The sequence below is a fragment of the Acomys russatus genome, chromosome 13, assembly GCF_903995435.1.
Source record: "Acomys russatus chromosome 13, mAcoRus1.1, whole genome shotgun sequence".
NCBI lineage: Eukaryota > Metazoa > Chordata > Mammalia > Rodentia > Muridae > Acomys > Acomys russatus.
This window is the reverse complement of record NC_067149.1, coordinates 51447028-51466602: the sequence shown is the minus strand read 5'-3', so window position 1 is coordinate 51466602 and position 19575 is coordinate 51447028. Positions and strand designations below refer to the sequence as shown.

The 19575-nt window shown below is 50.5% G+C and overlaps 1 protein-coding gene across 1 annotated transcript in view; it reads left to right on the top strand.

Moving 5' to 3' along the window:
- The window catches only part of Cd9 (CD9 molecule), a 32525-nt gene extending 13405 nt beyond the window's left edge, over positions 1-19120 (top strand). The window contains exons 2-8 of the mRNA XM_051155404.1: positions 7951-8053; positions 14977-15074; positions 15756-15830; positions 16931-17029; positions 17166-17258; positions 18087-18170; positions 18655-19120. Coding sequence (XP_051011361.1) covers positions 7951-8053; positions 14977-15074; positions 15756-15830; positions 16931-17029; positions 17166-17258; positions 18087-18170; positions 18655-18720 — 618 coding nt within the window. The 3' untranslated portion in view covers positions 18721-19120. The remainder of the gene's footprint in view (positions 1-7950; positions 8054-14976; positions 15075-15755; positions 15831-16930; positions 17030-17165; positions 17259-18086; positions 18171-18654) is intronic.
- Positions 19121-19575: the final 455 nt, after the last annotated feature.

Genomic DNA, 19575 nt, shown 5'->3' with positions numbered 1-19575 from the left:
TGCATGTTTAAACAAATGAACCAGTTGTGTGGTGCATGCCTGCAAGCCCAGCACCACACAGGAGGCTGAGGTGGGAAGCCCACCACAAGTTGGAGGCCAACCTACATCTGTTTTCCCTGAGCCACAGCAAGCCTGTCTTACCGGAAGGGTCAAAGGTTAAGTGGAAATGAGGACTCTTAAACGCTGAGGAAAGTGCTTGATGCAGGAGCTCCTGGAGGCAGTGGCAGAAGCACATGGAGTCCTTCTCAACGGAGGTGTGCAGTCACGTCACCTGGAATCCTTGGTGGGGCCAGGACAAACGCATGCTTAGAATTCCCCAGGTGATTCTGTCATACACTCCCCCACCCCCGCGTATAGCCAGAAACTAGTGGCTCGGTCATGCAGGTGACAGATGGCGGCTATAGGGCTTCCTGCTTCTTGTTTGCTACTCTTTATATTGTTGCCATCATCCTCCGATGAAACATGAGTTGGTTTTCCAGAAGGACAACAGGAAGTAGGAAAGAAAACCCTCCCCTCACCCCATCACTCCCCACCACCCACCTCAGTCCCTCCCAATATGGCAGATGAGGCGTAAGTCCACGCAGAGTGGGCTGGACGTGTAGCCGAGTTGGCTGGTAGAAGGCTTTCCTGATGTGCACAAGGCCATAAGTTCAATCCCCAGTACCGTATAAACCAGTACTGGGACACACCTGCAGTCTCAGTACTTGGGAGGTAGAAACAGCCAGCTCTGAAGTTCAAGGTCATCCATAGCTACAGAAAGAAGTCTATGAGTAGGCCACATGAAATCCTCTTTCAACCCCCACCCCACCCTGGCCGCCCTTATCCCTGCCCCGCCTCTGCCAAATACAAAGAAAGCCCAACAGTCTGTGAGCTCCCTGGGCTCCCTATTTTCTGGACTCTCTAACCCCGACTGGACAGAGCATGAGAAGCATTTTGTCCTTTAGGAAAAAAAAGAAAAAGTAAGTCAGGCGTGATGGCGCACGCCTTTAGTCCCAGCACTGGGGAGGCAGAGGCAGGCGGATCATTGTGAGTTCGAGGCCAGCCTGGTCTACAAAGTTAGTCACAGAGAAACCCTGTCTCAAAAAAGAAAAGAAAAGAAAAGAAAAGAAAAAAGTTAATGGCCAGTCAAGCCACAGTATAAGAGATGGCCCTGCCCAGAACATGCAGTGTGTTTTGATTGGGATCTGTCCCATGGGGTCACATGCCACCTCCCACATGAGGGACCAGATGCAGTTGCTAGCCTCCTTGTCCATCTGCCCACCCACTTGAAAAGTTTCTGTCGCTTCCCCTTCCCCCATTGGGTGCATACCTCCACAGGTTCCGGCTCGATCCAGTTTTGCAAGCTTGGCCGAGAACAACTGAGCAGCCAGGTACCTCTGAGCTCTATTAAAACTCTTAAGATTTTTTTTTTTAAGTCGTCCTTTGGAATTGGAGGCATTTCCAGTGGCTGCAGGTCATGTTTCAGGGTGAGACTGCCCCCCCCCCCCATAGTGAGATTTCGATGTGACTCACTGAAACCCTAGCTGCTGCCCTTGTTGTGGATCATAGAAAACAGGAGTGAGCTGGAATGCGGTACAGTGATGGCGGGCTCGCCTCACAAGTCCAAGGCCTCAGTCCCAGCCTTAACACCAGAAAGGGAAAGGGAAAGGGGGCAATGTGTGACTCTGAAATTGGCTTACGCCTTACATGGCCAGGTTACCTGTGTGTTCACCTGGAGTGTATGACTGGCCGTCGTGAAGGGCAGGGCTACAGAGAAGAGAGGCAGAGCGAGCGCTTTGCAGAAACTTGGCTTCTCAAAAGGCTTTAGAAGAGCCGGGCGTGGTGGTACATGCCTGTAACCCTAGCCCTTGGGAAACACGGGAGGACTGAAAATGAGAGAAGAACCCAGCTCTGTGTAGAGAGATCCTGTTGAAGGGGGAAAAGACATCTTAAGGATCGGCCCCACATCTCATCCAGGCCCTTACACACAGATGGGAGGCAAGTGCCCTAGCACAGGAGATACTGTGTTTTGGCTTTAGGTCAGGATTTTACACTACACTGCCATCCAGGGTGGCCTCAAAGATCATCTTGCTTCAGCCTCCTAAATGCTAGAATTATAGATGTGATCCACCGAACCTTTTTTTTTTTTAAATAGGAAGTGGGGGGGAGAGACAGTTACTCACTATATATCCCAGATTGGCCTAGAATTCACTATATAGACCAGGCTGGCCTTAAACTCAAAGAGCTCTGCCTGCCTCTGCCTTCTAGGTGCTGGGATTAAAGTCCACATCACCACCCCAACTGGGTCCCAGGCCCCTTAATGCTAGGGTCACAGGCCGGAGCCGCTGGGCCCAGCTTCATCTGTTGTGAAATATCAGGAAAGAGCTTCCCAGTGTCTCATTGGACGATGTGTCCAAGGCATGGCTGGGTGGGGAATGGTGTGATATGAAAAAGGACTAAAGATGGCAGTCTGGCCTCAAGGAGCATGCGCCCAGGTGTGTGTGTGTGGTAAGTGTGCTGGAGTGAAAGCAGTCTAAGTGGCCAGGGCTGCATTTCAGGAGAGACTTGGGTGCACAGAGGCAGGAATTCCCCAGGGCTGAGTGGAGGAAACTGAGACTCCATTAAAGGAAGAGGAGCCTGGATTCCTTGGCATCTGCAGCAGGTAGGGACAATTGCCAGGTCGGGACAATTGCCTGTCTGTGAAGACTCAGGACTGAAGGGACAGTGTCGAGGAGCGAAGTTAAAAAGAGTTTAGCTTTCCATTTTTGCTCTTTCTTGTGTGTGTGTGTGTGTGTGTGTGTGTGTGTGTTTTTAAGGGTTGAGAGACCTGCCAGGGTGGTGTTGCCAGAGACAGAATCACAGAGGCAGTAAAGAAACTAATTAGCCTAGCAGTCCTGGAAGGGGCTGGAAGCTTTGTGGGGGAGAGACAGGCAGGCGGCAGCGGTAGCGGCTTCTTAGACCTACAGAGGCAATTGCCAAGATTGGGAGAGCAGCCTTCACTGGCTTCTGTTGTGTCATACAGGTCCATGTTTCGGCTATCACAGCATTAATAGCTTCTTGTTTAGGATTTATTTGAGATTGCGGGAGGGTTTTTTGGTTTTGTTTTTAGTTTTGGGTTTTTTGTTTGTTTGTTTAGGTTTGGTTGGTTTGGTTTTTTTTGTTGTTTTCTTTTTTGTTTGTTTGTTTTAGTTTTTGTTTTGTTGTTGTTTTGGTTTTTTTGAGAGAGGGTTTCTCTGTATCCTTGGCTGTCCTGGAACTCGTTCTGTAGACCAGGCTGGCCTCAAACTCACAGCGATCTGCCTGCCTCTGCCTCCTGAGTGCTGGGATTGAAGGCATGTGCCACCACCACCCGGCTGGTTTTTGGTTTTTCGAGACAGGGTTTCCCTGTGTAGCCTTGGCCATCCTGGACTCACTTTGTACATCAGACTGGCTTTGAAGTCACAGAGATCCACCTGCCTCTGCCTCCCAGAGTGCTGGTATTAAAGGCGTGCACCACAGTGCCCGGCTAGAAAGGGGGAGTTTTTGTGAAGTAAGGGTTCACAACAGAACACAGGCTAACCTGGAACTCACTATGGAGCCTGAAACTTGCCTTCCTATCCCAGCCTCCCAAGCTCTTGAGAGTACAGGTTTGCATCACCGCACCTAGCTTTGCCACATTACTGTTGCCAGTTCAATGCTTGCTTCCACTAGTGTCCTTTCTGGTCCAGGGTCTCACCCATGATCACCTTGCACCGAGGAGGCTGAAGGAGGACAGAGGAGAGTTCCAGGCTAGGCTGGACCACATAATGGAACTTTGTCTGGAAAACCAGGACAGAAAACATAGGACGGGGGACATGCTCTGTGGTTTAAGTGCTTTGCCAATAAGCCTGATGACCTGAATTCGGTCCCCAGAAGCACGGAAAGCCAGGTGTGACAGCACTGGGAGATGGGAGGTAGAGAAGCGAAGCCACAGAAGCTCCCGGAAGCTGTGGTTCCATAGCAGTAAGTAAGAGAGCCTGACAGAAGATGGAATGCAGGTTGTCCTCTGACCGCCACATGTGTGCCATAGCATACAGGAAAGTGTACACACACACACACACACACACACACACACACACAAGTTTAAAAACAAAAACAAGAGTGAGAAGAAAATTTCGAGTTTTAAGTTCTTTCTACATTGTATATAGCTTAGGTTTTTCTTGTCCATCTTATAATACTATTTTTAAAAAAATTATGTGAGTGACAAAAACAAAGCAAGCCCCAGTGAAACAATGGAAGAAACTCCTTTTTTCCTTCACTGTCACATGGATGGAACCATTTGGAGCCAGATGGCAAAGGAGCTTTTCGCAGCAAAACCAGCCTGTTTCCATTTGGCTTTTGTTGGAAACAAAAAGGTAATGAGGCCAACTGTAGGCAGGGCCTCTGGCTGGGAGTGCAGCCGCCTGCCTCTGGACTGCCACCCCCTCCAGCTGGTGATGGGCCTGTCAGAGTATCTGCATCAAACCTGCCCAGGTCATGTGCTGATGGACACTACAGCAGTGGCCTGGGCCGTTTTGTGACTGACCTGACTGCTAACATGTCAGATAGTTGGCCTGGAAGGAAACTTAAGTTAGTTTGGGTTTTGTTTTTGTTTTCTTGTGATAAAATGCCAACAAAAAAAAAAAAAGCTCGAGAGAAAGGGTTCGTTTTGGCCCCAGTTGGAGGATACACAGACCATGGGGGAAGGGAAGTCCTGGGGCAGGAGCTTGGGGAGTCAAACTCTTTGCCACACAGATGATGCGTAGTCAGCCCATTCCCTGCTGTCTCCAGGGTAGACATTGCAGGAACTCCTGCTCCAACCCTTACCCAGGAGCTCTTGCCCCCACCCCTACCTCTGCAGACGCCGGATCCAAGGATGCCGTAAATACATATTCCATGACCATGAACCTGCACGTATCCCCTAACCAGTGCAAGCGCTGTATGGCATTGCTGAGGGAATCGTGTCCAGCAAAAAGCCTGCACACCTTCAGCAGCACAGACACCTGCGGCACAGGAAACTGCGGAGGCCACTCCTTCTTGACCTTGGTGATTGACTGACATAATGCTTCCTTCCCTAAAGCTTAAAGCTGCCTGGTTCTTCATTTAGCTTTTCCCATAATTCAGAGCCAGAAATGGGCAAAGGAGGTACCCCAACCATTGCCACCAGAAGCAAGCTCCCCCGGGAAAGAATTCTGAGCTCCTTAAGCAATGTTTCCTGAGGTTCCACAGCCCCACCACCCGCAGCTGACCTAGCCAACTGGAGCTTGTTCTTTTTACAAAGAACAAGACAGCTAATGACTTACACCACATCCCCTTCCGGCCACTCAGCACCAGAGATCAACAAAAATGGCAGCAAATAAATAACCTGGAACCCCAGCTCTTAGAAGGCAGGAGTAGGTTCAAAACCAAGCCTGGTCCACACAGCAAGGTCCTCACAAGCCAGGCTGCACAGTGGGAAACCTGTCTCCCAACCGAACAAGAGCTGGGCCTGGGAGTGCACGCCCTGTGTGCCCTTAGTCCCAGCCCCCGGGGCAGGGGCCAGCCTGGCCTACCAAGTGAGTTCCAAAACAGCCAGAGCTAAAAAAGTGAGGCCGCGTTTCAAAACAAAACAAGAAGACTAAACAGACAAGGGCGGCAACTGGCTCATACCCCTGATCAAGTGTTCACATACCATCCCATCGTCCCTCAGTCAGCCTGTTGTCTGCTCTTCTTGAGCCTTCTTCCTCCCTGGTGACTCAACAAAAAAGTCTGGGGTTTGGTGACATTTTCTAAGTCTCTGCAGCCATCCGCACTTGCTTCTTCCTTCTTAGGTAGCATTGTGGTGTGGACAGCCCAGCAGGGTGACATTAGGCCCGTGCAACACTGGTGAGACTGAAGCACTGTGGTGTGGACAGACCAGCAGGGTGACACTAGGCTGGGTGTGGGGTGAAGCCCACAGCTAGGAGCTGAGGTTTTTTTCCTTTCTTGTCAAGTTCCCGTTTTCTAAACCGGATTTGTTGGTTTTTCCACCCCTTTTTACCATTGAAAAAAAAATTGTGGCCCAAGGTAGATAAGTATTATCAGTTATGTGTGCAAATCATTTCCTGATAGTGAACTAGAGCCTAGCCTGGGGCCGGCTGAGCCCTGGCTCCCTCAGCCCTGGTCAGGAGCACTCCATTAGAGGAGATCAGCTAGCCTGGCCCAGCATGAGAGCACTCACCCTCCTGCCCCTGGAACTCCTGATACTTAGCGGGAAGATGCTAGGTGACCACCCACAGAACAGAGGGTGCTGGGTCATGTGACCTTGTGCTGAGAAAGTCGGGCTGCCTCCTCCTAATGTAGTTCTAATGTAAGCTCCTTTATTCTCTGGGCAAAACAGCAAAGCACAGGCAGGCCACATCCACCATTCCTGTGTGCACATGGGAAGGCTGAAGCGGCAGGACTGTAAGCCAGGAAACACAGCCCACATTGTGGGAACTCTGTGTATGCGATGGGATCGAACCAGCGTATACCTCTGTGGGTACAGGCCAGGTGCTTTCTATAGGCTGACATCCCGGTGGCCCGGCCGGTTGTCACCATGTGCACTTGGCACTCAATACACCCAATCCAATTGCCACATCATTGGTAAAGTAGGTAAGAAAGGACAGAAGGGTGGGGGGCAGGCGGCACTGTCCACACCAGAGATGCTCACAGCTCCTAGGGCAAAGGACCAAGATCCCCCAAAAAAGCAAGGTGGTGACATAAGTGTCTCTGGTAGGATGGGCAGACCAGCAAACCCAGGTCTGTTTCCCACAATCAGCCGGCCACTACCCTGGAGGGCTGGGTCACTCCCCAGCAAGTCCTGGTACTGGTGATGACAGATCAGCTGATGCTGGGGTGGGGGAGGTGGGGGGAGGGGGAAGAGGCCTGGCAGAGGCTCCCAACAGCATCTGTTTCCACAGTGCCAGGGCAGGGGTTGGTAAGAGAGAGGTAGTTCTGATACGTTGCGTTCTGAGCCCTTGTGCATGTGTTTATCATTGCTCAAGGTTTGTTTTTTTTTTTTGTTTTTTGTTTTTTGTTTTTCTTTTTTTGAATTTTTAAATATCACAAATTTGTGACGTATACCTGATCTTTCAGGAGACTGAGGCAATGGAATAGCTAGAGCCCAGCAGTTCAAGACCCACCTGGGCAACACAGCATGACAAAAAAAAAAATGTGTGTGTGTGTATATATATATATAAATGTATGTGTGTGTGTGTGTGTGTGTGTGTGTGTGTGTGTGTGTATATATATATATATATATATATATATATATATATATATATATATATATATATCTATATCTATTTAATATCTTGTTAAGCACTTTAAACACTTACTCACCCTGCACACCAGTTCTTCCCCCTACCTGGAGATCACCACTCATTTTATGATCATTTTTTTAGTTTTTTTATTTTTTGGTTTTTCGAGATAGGGTTTCTCTGTGTTAGCCTTGGCGGTCCTGGACTCGCTTTGTAGACCAGGCTGGCCTCGAACTCACAGTGATCCACCTGTCACTGCCTCCTGAGCACTGGGATTAAAGGTGTGCGCCACCACGGCCACCTTGTTTTGTTTTGTGTATCACTTCTGTGACTTGCATGCATCCTACACCGCATACTGGTATTTAACTACATGGAGTCCTGGTGTGTGGGTTCAGTGGCTTCCTGATTTTGTTGGACATTGTAAGACATACTTGTAGCGCCTTGTAGCCATCACGGTTCATCTTCACTGCTGTATAGTATTCCGTGCCCAGTTACTGCAGTGCTGCTAGGGAGTCGTTAGTCCTGGCTTACGGACAATTTTGTCACATGGGTTTGACCACACGCTTCCCACTGCTCCCTGCTACTGCCAGACGAACTTGGGGAGCGCAGAGGGAGAGAATGGTGCCAAAGTCCTTTGCGAGTCTCTTCAGCATTTGTTAAGTGTGTTATCCCAGGCAGCCAGAACGAGTGCCAACTGATGTGTTGTATCTTGCAGCTTGCCGGCATTGCTGTGCTTGCCATTGGACTATGGCTCCGATTCGACTCTCAGACCAAGAGCATCTTCGAGCAAGAAAGTAACCATTCCAGTTTCTACACAGGTGAGAGGGGGACTTGGCACTCCAGCTCTGGAGAGTGCTGTCCTGGGACTTGGGCCTGGGAGGGGGAGGGGGAGGGTGTTCACATGAGCCAGCCCTGTCCCCTTTCAAGTTAGGTGGCTTTGTGAGTCTGTGTAGCTGTGTCCGTGTGTTCCATCTGACTGCTGTGGTTTCTTTTCTTGCCATCTTGACCGCTCTCTGGTGTGGTGTTAGGCTTGGCGAGGCTGCCATCACTCCTGAGGGCTTGGGAGCCTCAGTTCACGTGCTATGCTTCTCCAGAATCAGAACCTTCTAAGTCAGAACCCCTTGTCCTTCGCGCCTCTGCAGAGGCCGGCAGAGAAGGGATTTCCCTCCTATTGCTCTCCAGACCAGCTTCCTGGTTATATGGTCAAAGTTAAGATTCTCAGAGGTTGGGAGTAGAGGACCTCTGTTGGAGGAGTTGCAGGAGGCCCTGAGAGGGAGGTCAAAAGAGAGGCTGAGCTAAAGCAGGCAAGTCACAGAAAGAAAACAGAGAGGTGAGAGGGAAGGAGATAGAGAGAATGTGGAAGGGAGAGAAAACAAATGGTGCCCTTTGGAAAAACTGTTTTTTTGCCTTAGGGAAGGGTATCTACTTTCAGTGTGTTTGGGATCTCCCCGTCGTCCCCCCCCCCCCCCCCCCCCCCAGGTTCCTTGGTCCTTCCTGGCTCCATTCAGTCCCTTTTTCTGCCTCTATGAGAGGAGATGCCACCGACGACCATCCCACCCAGCGGCCAGCTTGAGTAACCTCAGCCTTCAGTTCCACTCTGCCTGGTTTGGGAAGCCCCACCTCTATTTTTAGGGTGATCCTGTCACGCCTTCAGACCCAGCATGAGTTGTCACTTCCTTTCCACCCACCAAAGTTATTTTTACAGAAGACAAGAAAGCATTGTGACAGGGTTATCATCTTGCAGGCTGCAGGGACCTGGGGCCGGGGTTCCAGTCAGCCTTCCCTTGCCCTCTTCCCTGGGGCCAGACTTCATCAGGTAGAAGAAGGAGGAGCCTCTGAGTGGCCAAGCACCTGGCTCTCTAGTCTAGTTCTCCTCCGGTTCCTGCCTTTTATTATTATTCATTGGCAGTCAGTGGAGAAGGGCTGGGTGTGCTGCCCTATTGTTAAAAAGAAAGTGGGAACAGAACACTTGATCGTTTATGGTCTGGCCTTTTGGGTTTGCTTTCTTTCCTTTTAACTACAAGCTGAGTTTTTAGGGAGCAGGTTTCCATAGTGCCCTGACTTGTTTTAGCAACAGAGCTTTGGTTCTGAACAGGAACGCCATGGCAGAGAGTAGGAGAGGGAGGGAGGGGTGTGGAGAGCCATACTGCACAGTGTAGCAAGCAGGGAGCTGAAGGGACACACCTCGCCCCTTCACACTCCTTGGCCCAGCACATGAGGGAGTGTGTGAACTCACTCCCTGAGGATGGTGATGGGTCCATAGACGGGAAATGGGTACCTCCTCAGGCTGGTCTCCTGGGCAAGGGTGCCACTGTTCCCCCTGTGTCCTCAGGCCTTCTGTCCTTTTGACTGTCCCTGGTCACCTGGTAGGTCTTTTCATACTCCAGGACTTGGGCTATTTTTAGATGTGGGAAGAAAGATTCTCACTGTTGACCTAGGAGGAAACCACTCCCAAGTCTGCACCCTTCCTGTAGTAGTTCGTTCCATCCCTGAAACTCTACAAGGAACAGTGAGTGGCTCCCTCCTCCCTCCCTCCTCACAGCCTAGAAAGCCCAGACACTTGCCCATGCCATGCGTCTGTCCCTAGGACATAAACCCCACCTCCTGTGCTGGGTTGCGAGGGGAGTCCCCCCTTGTAAGAAGTGACCATTGCTCCCCTTTGCCAGGAGCGAGGCAAGGCTCTCTGAGCCTTTTGAGGTCACACAAATTGAGGCTGAGAAGCCCCTCTGCACCTGTGACCCTAGTCAGCTGATGTAAGAAAACCATACAAAGAGGCAGGAGAGCCTGGCATGGTGGCGCACGCCTTTACTCCCAGCAGTCAGGAGGCAGAGGCAGGCGGATCACTGTGAGTTCGAGGCCAGCCTGGTCTACAAAGTGAGTCCAGGATGGCCAAGGCTACAACGAGAAACCCTGTCCTGAAAGACCAAAAACAAACAAAAAAACAAAAACAAAACAAAGAGGCATGAGAGCAGTGACCACAAGGGAGTGGAGGAGTCTGAGCTCAGCTCTGGGAACCTTGGCATTCTAGTCCTGCCAGTTATAACAGTGTCTGAGTGGTCGTCAGTGGTCCTTCCTGAAGAGACCGGAGGCTGATTGAAAGCAGAGTCACAGAAGACAGTAGTAGTCCCTCACTGGGGGGCTGGCATCCATCGCCTCCTCAGCTTTGTCAGGACTCAGCCCCTTTTGCACTGGACCATGCTAGCGTTTTGGGGTGGTTTTTGTTATTCAGGGGGAGGGGGCGCCTGGAGATTGAACCTAGGGCCTGCAGCATGCTAGGTACCTCTCTCACCATTGAGCTGTATCCCTAGCCCTCTTCTCCCTCAGAACTTTGAAACTGGGTCTCACGAAGTTGTTCAGGCTGCCCTTGAACTTACTTAGGCTGGATTTGAACTTGCAATCTCCTGCCTCAGCCTCTTGAGTAGCTGTTATTAAAGGCCTGTGACACCAAGCCTTCTAAGAGTTCCGTTTTGAAGATATCCATTCTGTTTCCAGGGACAAGGGGCTACTGCCAAAGACATAAAGAACATCAGGGAACCAGTGGTATGTAGGTCTGGGTCCTGCCTGGGCGACCATCACATTTTGAGAAACTGAAATTGTTGTCCCTGAGCCACGGGCCAAGGAAGCTTTGTCCTCTGGGTCCCCCTTTTCACTGGAGTATGAGACTAGCTCTGTGTGTGAACCACTGCCCTCCCAACACATGGGCTAAGAGTGCTATACCTATGCTGATTGCCCTGGCATTATGGTGTTGGCTAACCTTGCACATGGCCACCCGAGGACCAACCAGCCTGAGTGTGCAGCTGACTTTTCAGGTTTCCCGGGGTGAGGACCACAGCTTGCATAGTCAAGAAAGGAGTGTGAGGAGGCAGAGAAGCAAGACTTCAGAACAGCTGATAGCCTTATGAGCCTTCTCTCCTGTTCAGACCCTGGCAGATGCATCCTGTCAGCAGGACACAGTCCCAGGCTTACAAACATGTCAAGCATGTCACAGAACCACATTTTCCTGGTCCCAGGCCCACAGCTCTTCTTCTGGATGTCCTCCTAGTAGAACCAAGACGGCCAGGGTGGAGGAATTTAGATCTGGCCAGAGGCCATGAGTGTCCATCCCTCCTTGGGACCTTCTGGGATGTAAACTGTCCTCCGTGAGGTGGCCTCCCCACTGGCTGCCTCATTTTCCCCGCCTGAATCTGGCGTGCTGTACGTACCTACACCCACCCCACACCCACGCTCAGCACACGGAATGCTTAGGAGGCTCTTCTGAATGAGAGTAGCCAGCTCCGAGGAGGGTCAGAAAACAAGAATGAGCTGGGGGGCGGGGGAGGGGAGGGAGTAAGAGGGATGGCTATTTGGGGATAATTAACTTAAACAAGTGAAGATGAGCCTAGAAGATGGGGCTCTCTGCCACACAAATGGGAGAAGGAAAATGCTGAGGAGATAGACTTGGGGCCTTGCGGGGAGGCTGCGGTGTCCTCGCCAGCACCAGCACACAGGTGGGCAGGACACCCTGATTCCTGTGCATAGGACACCCTGACATATGCTACTGCCATTGCCACTCCTTCCTCCACCCCCTTTAAACAGACCTATAATGTCAGCCCAAGGGGTGGGGGTTGGGGAGGGGAAGTACAATAAACAGCCCTTAAGCAATTTAGCACGGAGATCCTGAAGGCCCTCTGACGAGTAAATTTTTCCATGAGTCACACAGAAAGCTAACATTCAGTTGTTTTATAAAAGGGAGCAGTTTGTCATTTATCACTGCCAGCCCTCACTAACAAGTGTGGGGGGTGGGGCCATGAGCATCTTTCCCAAAAGCAAGCAGGGGACAGTTCTTATAGTGCACCCCCCACCCCCCACCCCCACCCCACCCCCACCCCCTGCCACCGTGCCTTCAGGAAGCCCCTGGTTTGAGCTCTGACCCTGCAGCGCCTCTGTATAGCTTAAAGGCTGCTTCCAGGTTTGCTCTTTCTCCTGACTAAGGCTAACAGAGCCACAGCTGTCTGAGGGAGACTTAAAGCCAACAGACACCTCACTTTAAACTCTTCCTGAAGTGGGTCTGTCACATGAGCTAATTCTCTTCTTCCGCCCACGACAACCCCAGCCACTCGGGCCAAAGCCAGGGCGCCCAAAGTCCTGGGCTGCAGTGTGAACTCAGGGAGAGGAAACAAAACAAAACAAAACAAACCCCACACCTGTTTGCTTGTACTCGATTCTATTTCATGTGCTTATAAATCCTTTTGATCTCTTAATACCACCTCCCCATTTATTCAGCCCTGCTCAAAGCAGTGACCTCATCCTTCACCGTCTTGCCCTGATGCAACAGTGAGGAACCCTGACTGTACAACTGCCCCACTCAGGGGTGTCCCCGTGGCAGCTGGCACTCCTCCTCAGGGGCCATCCATGCACGGGACTGCACTGCCTCCCAAACTCAGGCCCTGCTACGTTTGACTGGCTAGGAAGATGACTTGAGGACAGGCTGCATTTGTCCCCTTGCCCAGTCTGGGCCAGGCATGCACAGAAACAATACCCATATTCATACACCATGGGGTTTGCCAGTCACTTCACGTGACTTCGCATCACAGCAGATGGGAGGAGGTGAGAGAGGCACAAATGCCCACTGTGTGTTCTCGGCTCTGTGCTGCCCATGAGCATCAGCTGCAGGCCAGGCCCACGGTCTCCTGCCTGCAAAGCCCAGCCCTATGCTGGGTGCTGCAGATGGAGGACAGTGATGTCACTGTGGTACCTGCCAAAAGTTCTTGTCATGTAGTGTGCTCTGTATTGTGAGAAGGCATCATAGGTCACCCCGCCCCCATTTTTCAGCCCCTATTTGAAGAAGTCTCTCTGGCCCCAGTGGGAGAATAAGGGAGAGAGTATCATGGACATTAAAATCACCACATGCTTTTTGCAATGGTTGCCGAGCCCTCATGTTATCAAGATTGACAGCAGCCGGCACTGGCTGTGCGTGTGTGGACTGCATCATTGCACACGTCACAGTAGTTGCAGGAGACGGCACGGTTGCCATCTCCCAGGCAGTAAGTATACACCCACCCCAAGTCCCAAATCATCTCATTTCTTTTAAATGTATGTGTTCACATGTGGAAGCAAAAAGAATGCTGGGTGTTTCTCTGTGTGTTCTCCAAATCACTGAAACAGGGCCTCTCACCAAACCTGAAGCTCTCCCTTCAGCTCAGCTGGCCAGCTAGCCAGCCGGCTCCCAGGACCTGACTGGCTCCGCTTCCCATCGCTGGCACACATCCATACCTGGCTTTTTATGTGGGTGCTGGGCACTCAAACTCAGATCTTCATGGGTTCATAGCATACGTTCTTACTGAGCCATTTCCCAGCCCCAACAACCGTAATTAAAACAAAAACACAGAAACAAAAGAAACCTTGCCCCTCCCTCTTTCTTTTCTTTCTTTCTTTCTTTCTTTCTTTCTCTACATAGCTGTCGCTGTCTTGGAACGCACCATGTAGACTAGGCCGACCAGGAATGCACAGAGATCTGCCTGCTTCTGCCTCCATGGACTGGAATTAGTGGTGTGTTAGCTAGGCATAGTGGCACACACCTTTATAATTTAACTCAGCACTCCAGAGGAGATATATTTATTTATTTATATATATATATATAGATAGATAGATAGATAGATAGATATATGCACTACAACTTCTCTTGGTTTTCCTAGGGACTTAGGACAGAAGGGAGCTTCACAAGGGTAGTTAGTCCCTGTGGCTTCTCAAGAGTGCCACTGTACAATGGACGCCCTGGGCATAGCCATGGTGAGCTGGGATAAATGTTGCCAGGGCTGCTCCATTGTGGTTCCAGGTCCAGGGATTTGCATTGTCTTGGTGTAGGCAGCACCTAAAGACTCTTTGCCCCCTCCACCTCCTCGCCATTAACCCCCTCACATTGAAGACTTGGCATGGCGGCACTCAATCTCCCCTTAGCATGGTGAAGCCTTCCAGCCTTAATTTTGAGTAACTTCATTCCAACCATAAGATTTCTTCAGTGGGCTGAAGGGATTACTTGGCATTTAAGGAGTGTGTGTGTGTGTGTGTGTGTGTGTGTGAGAGAGAGAGAGAGAGAGAGAGAGAGAGAGAGAGAGAGAGAGAGAGAGAGAGAGAGAGAGAGAGAGAGAGAGAGAGAGAGAGAGAGAGATCTGGTCCTCGTGAACAAGCAACAAGTGTTCTTAACCACCGAGCCATCTCTCCGGCCCCAGAAACAGACCCTAATAAAGGGCACCCAGCAGTTAGCAGCAGTAGTGTTGGGGCTAAGACGAGGATCTTCTGATTCGATAGCCACACATGTATCCTTTGCACTAGAACAAGAGTCTCTTGCCAGCACCGGCCCTTGGTTGTTATGTGCCTGGCAGCGTGCAGAAAGGATTTCTAAGGGAATCATGTTCTCAAACCCTAGGCAGTTAGCTCTAGTTTGAGAGGTCAGTAAATTAGTCCAAGTGCAATGTCCTGCTGGGGAGAAGCCTAACAGACTGCACCATGGGTTGTCTCCTCAGTAGAAATCTGAGGGTTCCTGCCCTCTGACCCTTTGTAGGAGAGCCAAGGCTAAGATAGAATGTGGACATGATGGAGCAGGGGTTGGGGTGGGGGGAGAGGGGCCCAGAGCAGAGATGGAGAACGCTGTTTTGTTAAGAGAGTGGGCCCTTTCCCTGGGGTGGAGGCAGGAGGGGAAGAGGCCTGCGCCTCCAAACTGATGTTTCCAAACGTGTGTCCACTTCCTCCCTCCTCCCCTCAGGAGTGTACATTCTGATTGGAGCTGGGGCCCTCATGATGCTTGTGGGTTTCCTGGGCTGCTGTGGCGCTGTGCAAGAGTCCCAGTGCATGCTGGGATTGGTGAGTATTCCTTCTATAATCCACTAGCGAGCCAGTCTTATCTTTCCCAGAAAGTCTCCAGGCCCATTGCACAAGACAGGCAGAATGGGCAGAGTGAGGAGAGCACCCAGGATGCTAGACTTTTCTCAGCTTCCCCAGTACCCTCACCTCAGGCCCAGCTCCAGCTGCCTGGCTTCCATCACCATCTTGCCCATGGCCCTAGGAGCTCCAGGAGGCAGGCATTAACCAGCCCCTGAGTTTCTGGGGGCCTTATCACTTCTTTTAGGCAGCTAAATGCCAGGACTTTGTTTCTCCCATTCTCAAAGACCGCATTTGCTTCCCCCTCCAATCCACAGATACTTTTGCCTTCTCTCCTTGTTTCAAAACGTGTTTCCCTTTCGCCCTAAACTGCACAAAGTAAATGCACTGCCTTTGTTTTCCTGGTTCTCCGTGGGGGGTCGTATGTGGGCGGTGGTGTTTTCCTGTTGCCCAACTCCAAACTAACACCCACCAGATACTAGTTTAGGCGGGGAGAGCTGAGGCCGGCATTTCCCTCCAGAATGCCATGGGCTTTCTGCTTTTTTTGTCACCCTCTTCCTGCCTGTTCATTTGTGCCACCCCCATGCTGTCTGTTCTACATCTCTTGGGTGTTGCTGACTGACTTGCCGAAGCCCCTCTCACCGCGGCCCCTATGTTTTCTAGTTCTTCGGATTCCTCTTGGTGATATTCGCCATTGAGATAGCTGCAGCTGTCTGGGGCTATACCCACAAGGATGAGGTAGGTGCTTCCCAGAAGACTCTTGGGTCTGCAGTGATTTGATTTCCTGAGCTGGAAAGAGTGTTGAAGGAGATTTAAAACAGGCCCAGGCTAGTCACTTGCTTGGCTTTTCACTGAATACACCCCTTTATTCAGTATGTTTCCATGTGGGAATACGATATTCATTCCTTGGGGTTGGGCATGAGGGACTTAGCCTGCACTGTGGCCAACACATAGTAAACATTCAAGAACTATTATTCATTTTTGGAAGCCGTTTGTGTGTGTGCCCATCTGGTGCCTGTCACTCACAGCTAGGTAGCCCTTCCCCCAACTCCTAGAAAGGTTGCTCTGAACAACATGGCTTTCTGTGATCAGAAAAGAGTCCTTCCTTTTCCTCTAACCTATAAATTAGTATACCGGATCTGTCAAGGTCCCCAAGTATCCAAGTTCCCGGTCCCCACTTTCAGGAACTTTGCCATCTAGTGTGGGAGAAAGATGTCTAACAAATGTCACCCAGGTCATATATAACCAAAAGTGCCTTGAGATTTAAAAGGTGAGGTTGGACTGGGTGGGAGTGTGGACCTACACCTTGAGTCAGGCAGTTCAGTGAGGAATGGGAGGAGTGGGGAACAGCTGGGCAAAGGAAAGGGTGAACTCTAAGGAGTTGTAGGCCAGGCTGGGACACACCGGAGCTGTGGGGGGTTTTGTTTTGTTTTGTTTTGTTTTGTTCCCCCAAGACAGGATTTCTCTGTGTAGCCTTGACCATCCTTGACTTGTTTTGTAGACCAGGCTGGCCTTGAACTCACAACGATATGCCTGCCTCTGCCTGTGTGTTAGGATTAAAAGGCGTGCACCACCACCACCACCCAGCTGAGGTTCCTGTTTTTCAAAAAACTATACAACTGATTTAAAAAGATTTAAGAAGAGATAGGGGCTAGGGATCCCTAGTACCTCAAAAATACCTACCACCTCAAAAGAAACTTAGGTAGGTAAGACAGCAAACTCCTGTAATCTGGGTGCTTTAAAGCAGGGATGGTGCCAAGAAAAGCAGTTAGCCAAGTGCTTGAAAAAGTATCTGTGAGGAAGCTTTCGAGGGCTGCTGACTCGTCTGTCGCTCACAGGTGATTAAGGAACTCCAGGAATTTTACAAGGACACGTACCATAAGTTAAAGGCCAACGATGAACTCCAGCGGGAAACACTCAAAGCCATCCACATGGCGGTAGGTCCTCTCTAGTAGAAACCAGTGACCCCATCTTCCCCATCCCCACAGCATGTCCATACTCTGGGATTCCTGTACCAGAATGGCATGCCTCTTAACCCACCCCCTACCCCCAATCTCTGCCTTCTCTCTTCAGTTGAACTGCTGTGGCCTAGTAGGTGGTGCGGCGGAACAGTTTATCTCGAACACCTGCCCCAAAAAGAACATTCTGGAAAACTTGCAGTATAAGGTAAAACTTAGAAGCAAACCTCTGGCACCCTGCCTGACTGCTTAGGCAGCACTCTTCCCAGAAGCCTTTCCTCAAGGGGCAGCAAAACAAAGGCCAGATCCGGATACGTTGTAAATCCTCCCCCCCCCCCCAGCCCCCACAGCTACAGGCCCCTGGGACCACACACAGCTGCCCACTGAGTCCCACACTTTGAAGAACAAGCATGTCCCGTGGGGTTACATATGCCTGCTCCTGAGACTTTGGAAACTGTTCCTGCTTAGTCAGTTTTCCCTAATCCAGAAGCAGAATAATAAAAGTGACTCTAAAGCCCCAAGGAAGTAGACCCCAAGGGGTCCTATGCCTGGTGAGAGAGGCTCCAGGTTCCTGCCTCATTACTTCTAAAAGAGAAAAAGTGGGGAAGGGGGTGGGGGGTGGGGTAAGAGCACTTGTTGCTCTTCCAGATGACCCAGGTTCGATTCCCAGCATTGCTTCTCAGAACCAGGGATCCCATGCCCTCTTTCTTCTGAGCTCCACAGACAGCAGGCACAAACATGCTGTGCACACATGTATGGAGACACATAAAAGTAAACAGAAAGAAGGAAAAAGGCCTCGAACCTCCCCCTTCTCGGAAGTCTGTCTTCTCAAGTTTCAAGTACCCACCTCCCATAGCTTGCATTTCCCCCTTCTGGCCAGCAGCCAGGACAGCTTTGATACCCAAATGCAACTATCCCAGTTGGCCCGCTGGCCACCAGGCCTCCCTGCCTGATACGGAAGTGAGCAAACCAGCAGAGAAGAGGTACACACCCAAAGTGAGAGTGTTTCTGACCCCGTCTTGCTTGCCTCCCACAGTCCTGCCCGGACGCCATCAGTGATGTCTTCAACAACAAGTTCCACGTCATTGGAGCAGTGGGCATTGGCATCGCTGTGGTGATGGTAAGTGATGGGTGGTCCAGAGAAGCAGAGGACTTGTCAGTCGGCTGTGCCCGGGCAGTTACAAGTGCCATTGGCTCAACGGCTAATGCAACCCTGGCTGACCTGGCCACGTGGGTGCCATCAGTATTTTCTTTTCACTACCTGGACGTAGGAGCACTGGGACTGAGGTAGGGCACTTGGCTGGAGTGGGCAAAGGCCTTCATTCCCAGCACCACAAAAAGGAAAGAGGGTGAGAGAGTCCTAACCTGCATGTTGTGTTGGAAACACTAATGCTGCATTCTCAGGGCCTCGCCCAGAATGTTCTCTGAGAAAATGGTCCGTGCTGCGTATCTCAGCAGCTGGCTAACTACCGGAATCCAAGTGCGGCCGTCCTTGCTGTATTCTGGTCTTTGTCTCGGAATGAATGATGCCCGCTTTCCCTTTCACTCAGGCGAACGCGCGCCCCCCCCCCTTAAACCGCCCCCCCCCCCCCTTGTCTTTGCAGATCTTCGGCATGATTTTCAGCATGATCCTGTGCTGCGCCATCCGCAGGAGCAGAGAAATGGTCTAGAGTCTGCCCCAACCCCGAGCAGGACCGATGGCCCTGAAGACTGCCAGGCCGTTTGGTTTTTTGCCACTAATATTAGTATTCATTATGCATTTCTAAACAAAGTCATTCTGTGTTTGTCTTTTTAATGCTTTGTTCATTACTGGCATTTGTAGTTGAGGGAATCTGGGGGTTCACTTTGCTTTGATTATTTGGGGGGGTTGTTTATCTTTGTTTGTTATGTTAAGCAAAAATCCTGCAATGAAAGGTACTATATTTGCCAGACTCTAGACAGAAGATATTGTACATAAAAAGAATTTTTTTTTTGCCTTTAAATAGATGAAAGTATCTATCAGATTTAATCAGGTTGTAAGTTATATTGAAGACAATTTGATACATAATAAAAGATTATAACAATGTCTAAGACTGGTTGGGGGTATTGATTTCTTTAAATTAGTTTTATTGTTGTTGTTTGGCTGGTTGGTTGGTTGGTTTTTTTGTTTTTGCAAGACAGAGTTTCATTGTGCAACCCTGACTGTCCGGGAGTTTTCTCTGTATGTAGATCAGGCTGGCCTCACGGTCCAGGAAGCCCTCAAACCTCCCAAGAGCTGAGATTACCTGGCGAGTCGCCACACCCGGGTCCCTCAGCTGCTTTGTGTTCTTAGGGCAGTAAATGAGACGCAGATTGGAAGGTGGGTGTCCCCACAGCTAGTAAGGAAATTGAGGTGTGATAGATTGGGGGATTTTTGACGTGACGGTCCTACAGCTTTGCTATAAGGGTCCACACAAGAATGAGTCCTTACATCAACAGCATCCCGTGAGTCCTGGTACTCAGTTTGTGCCTCTAGCACCAAGACCTTGGTATCTGGGCACAGTCAG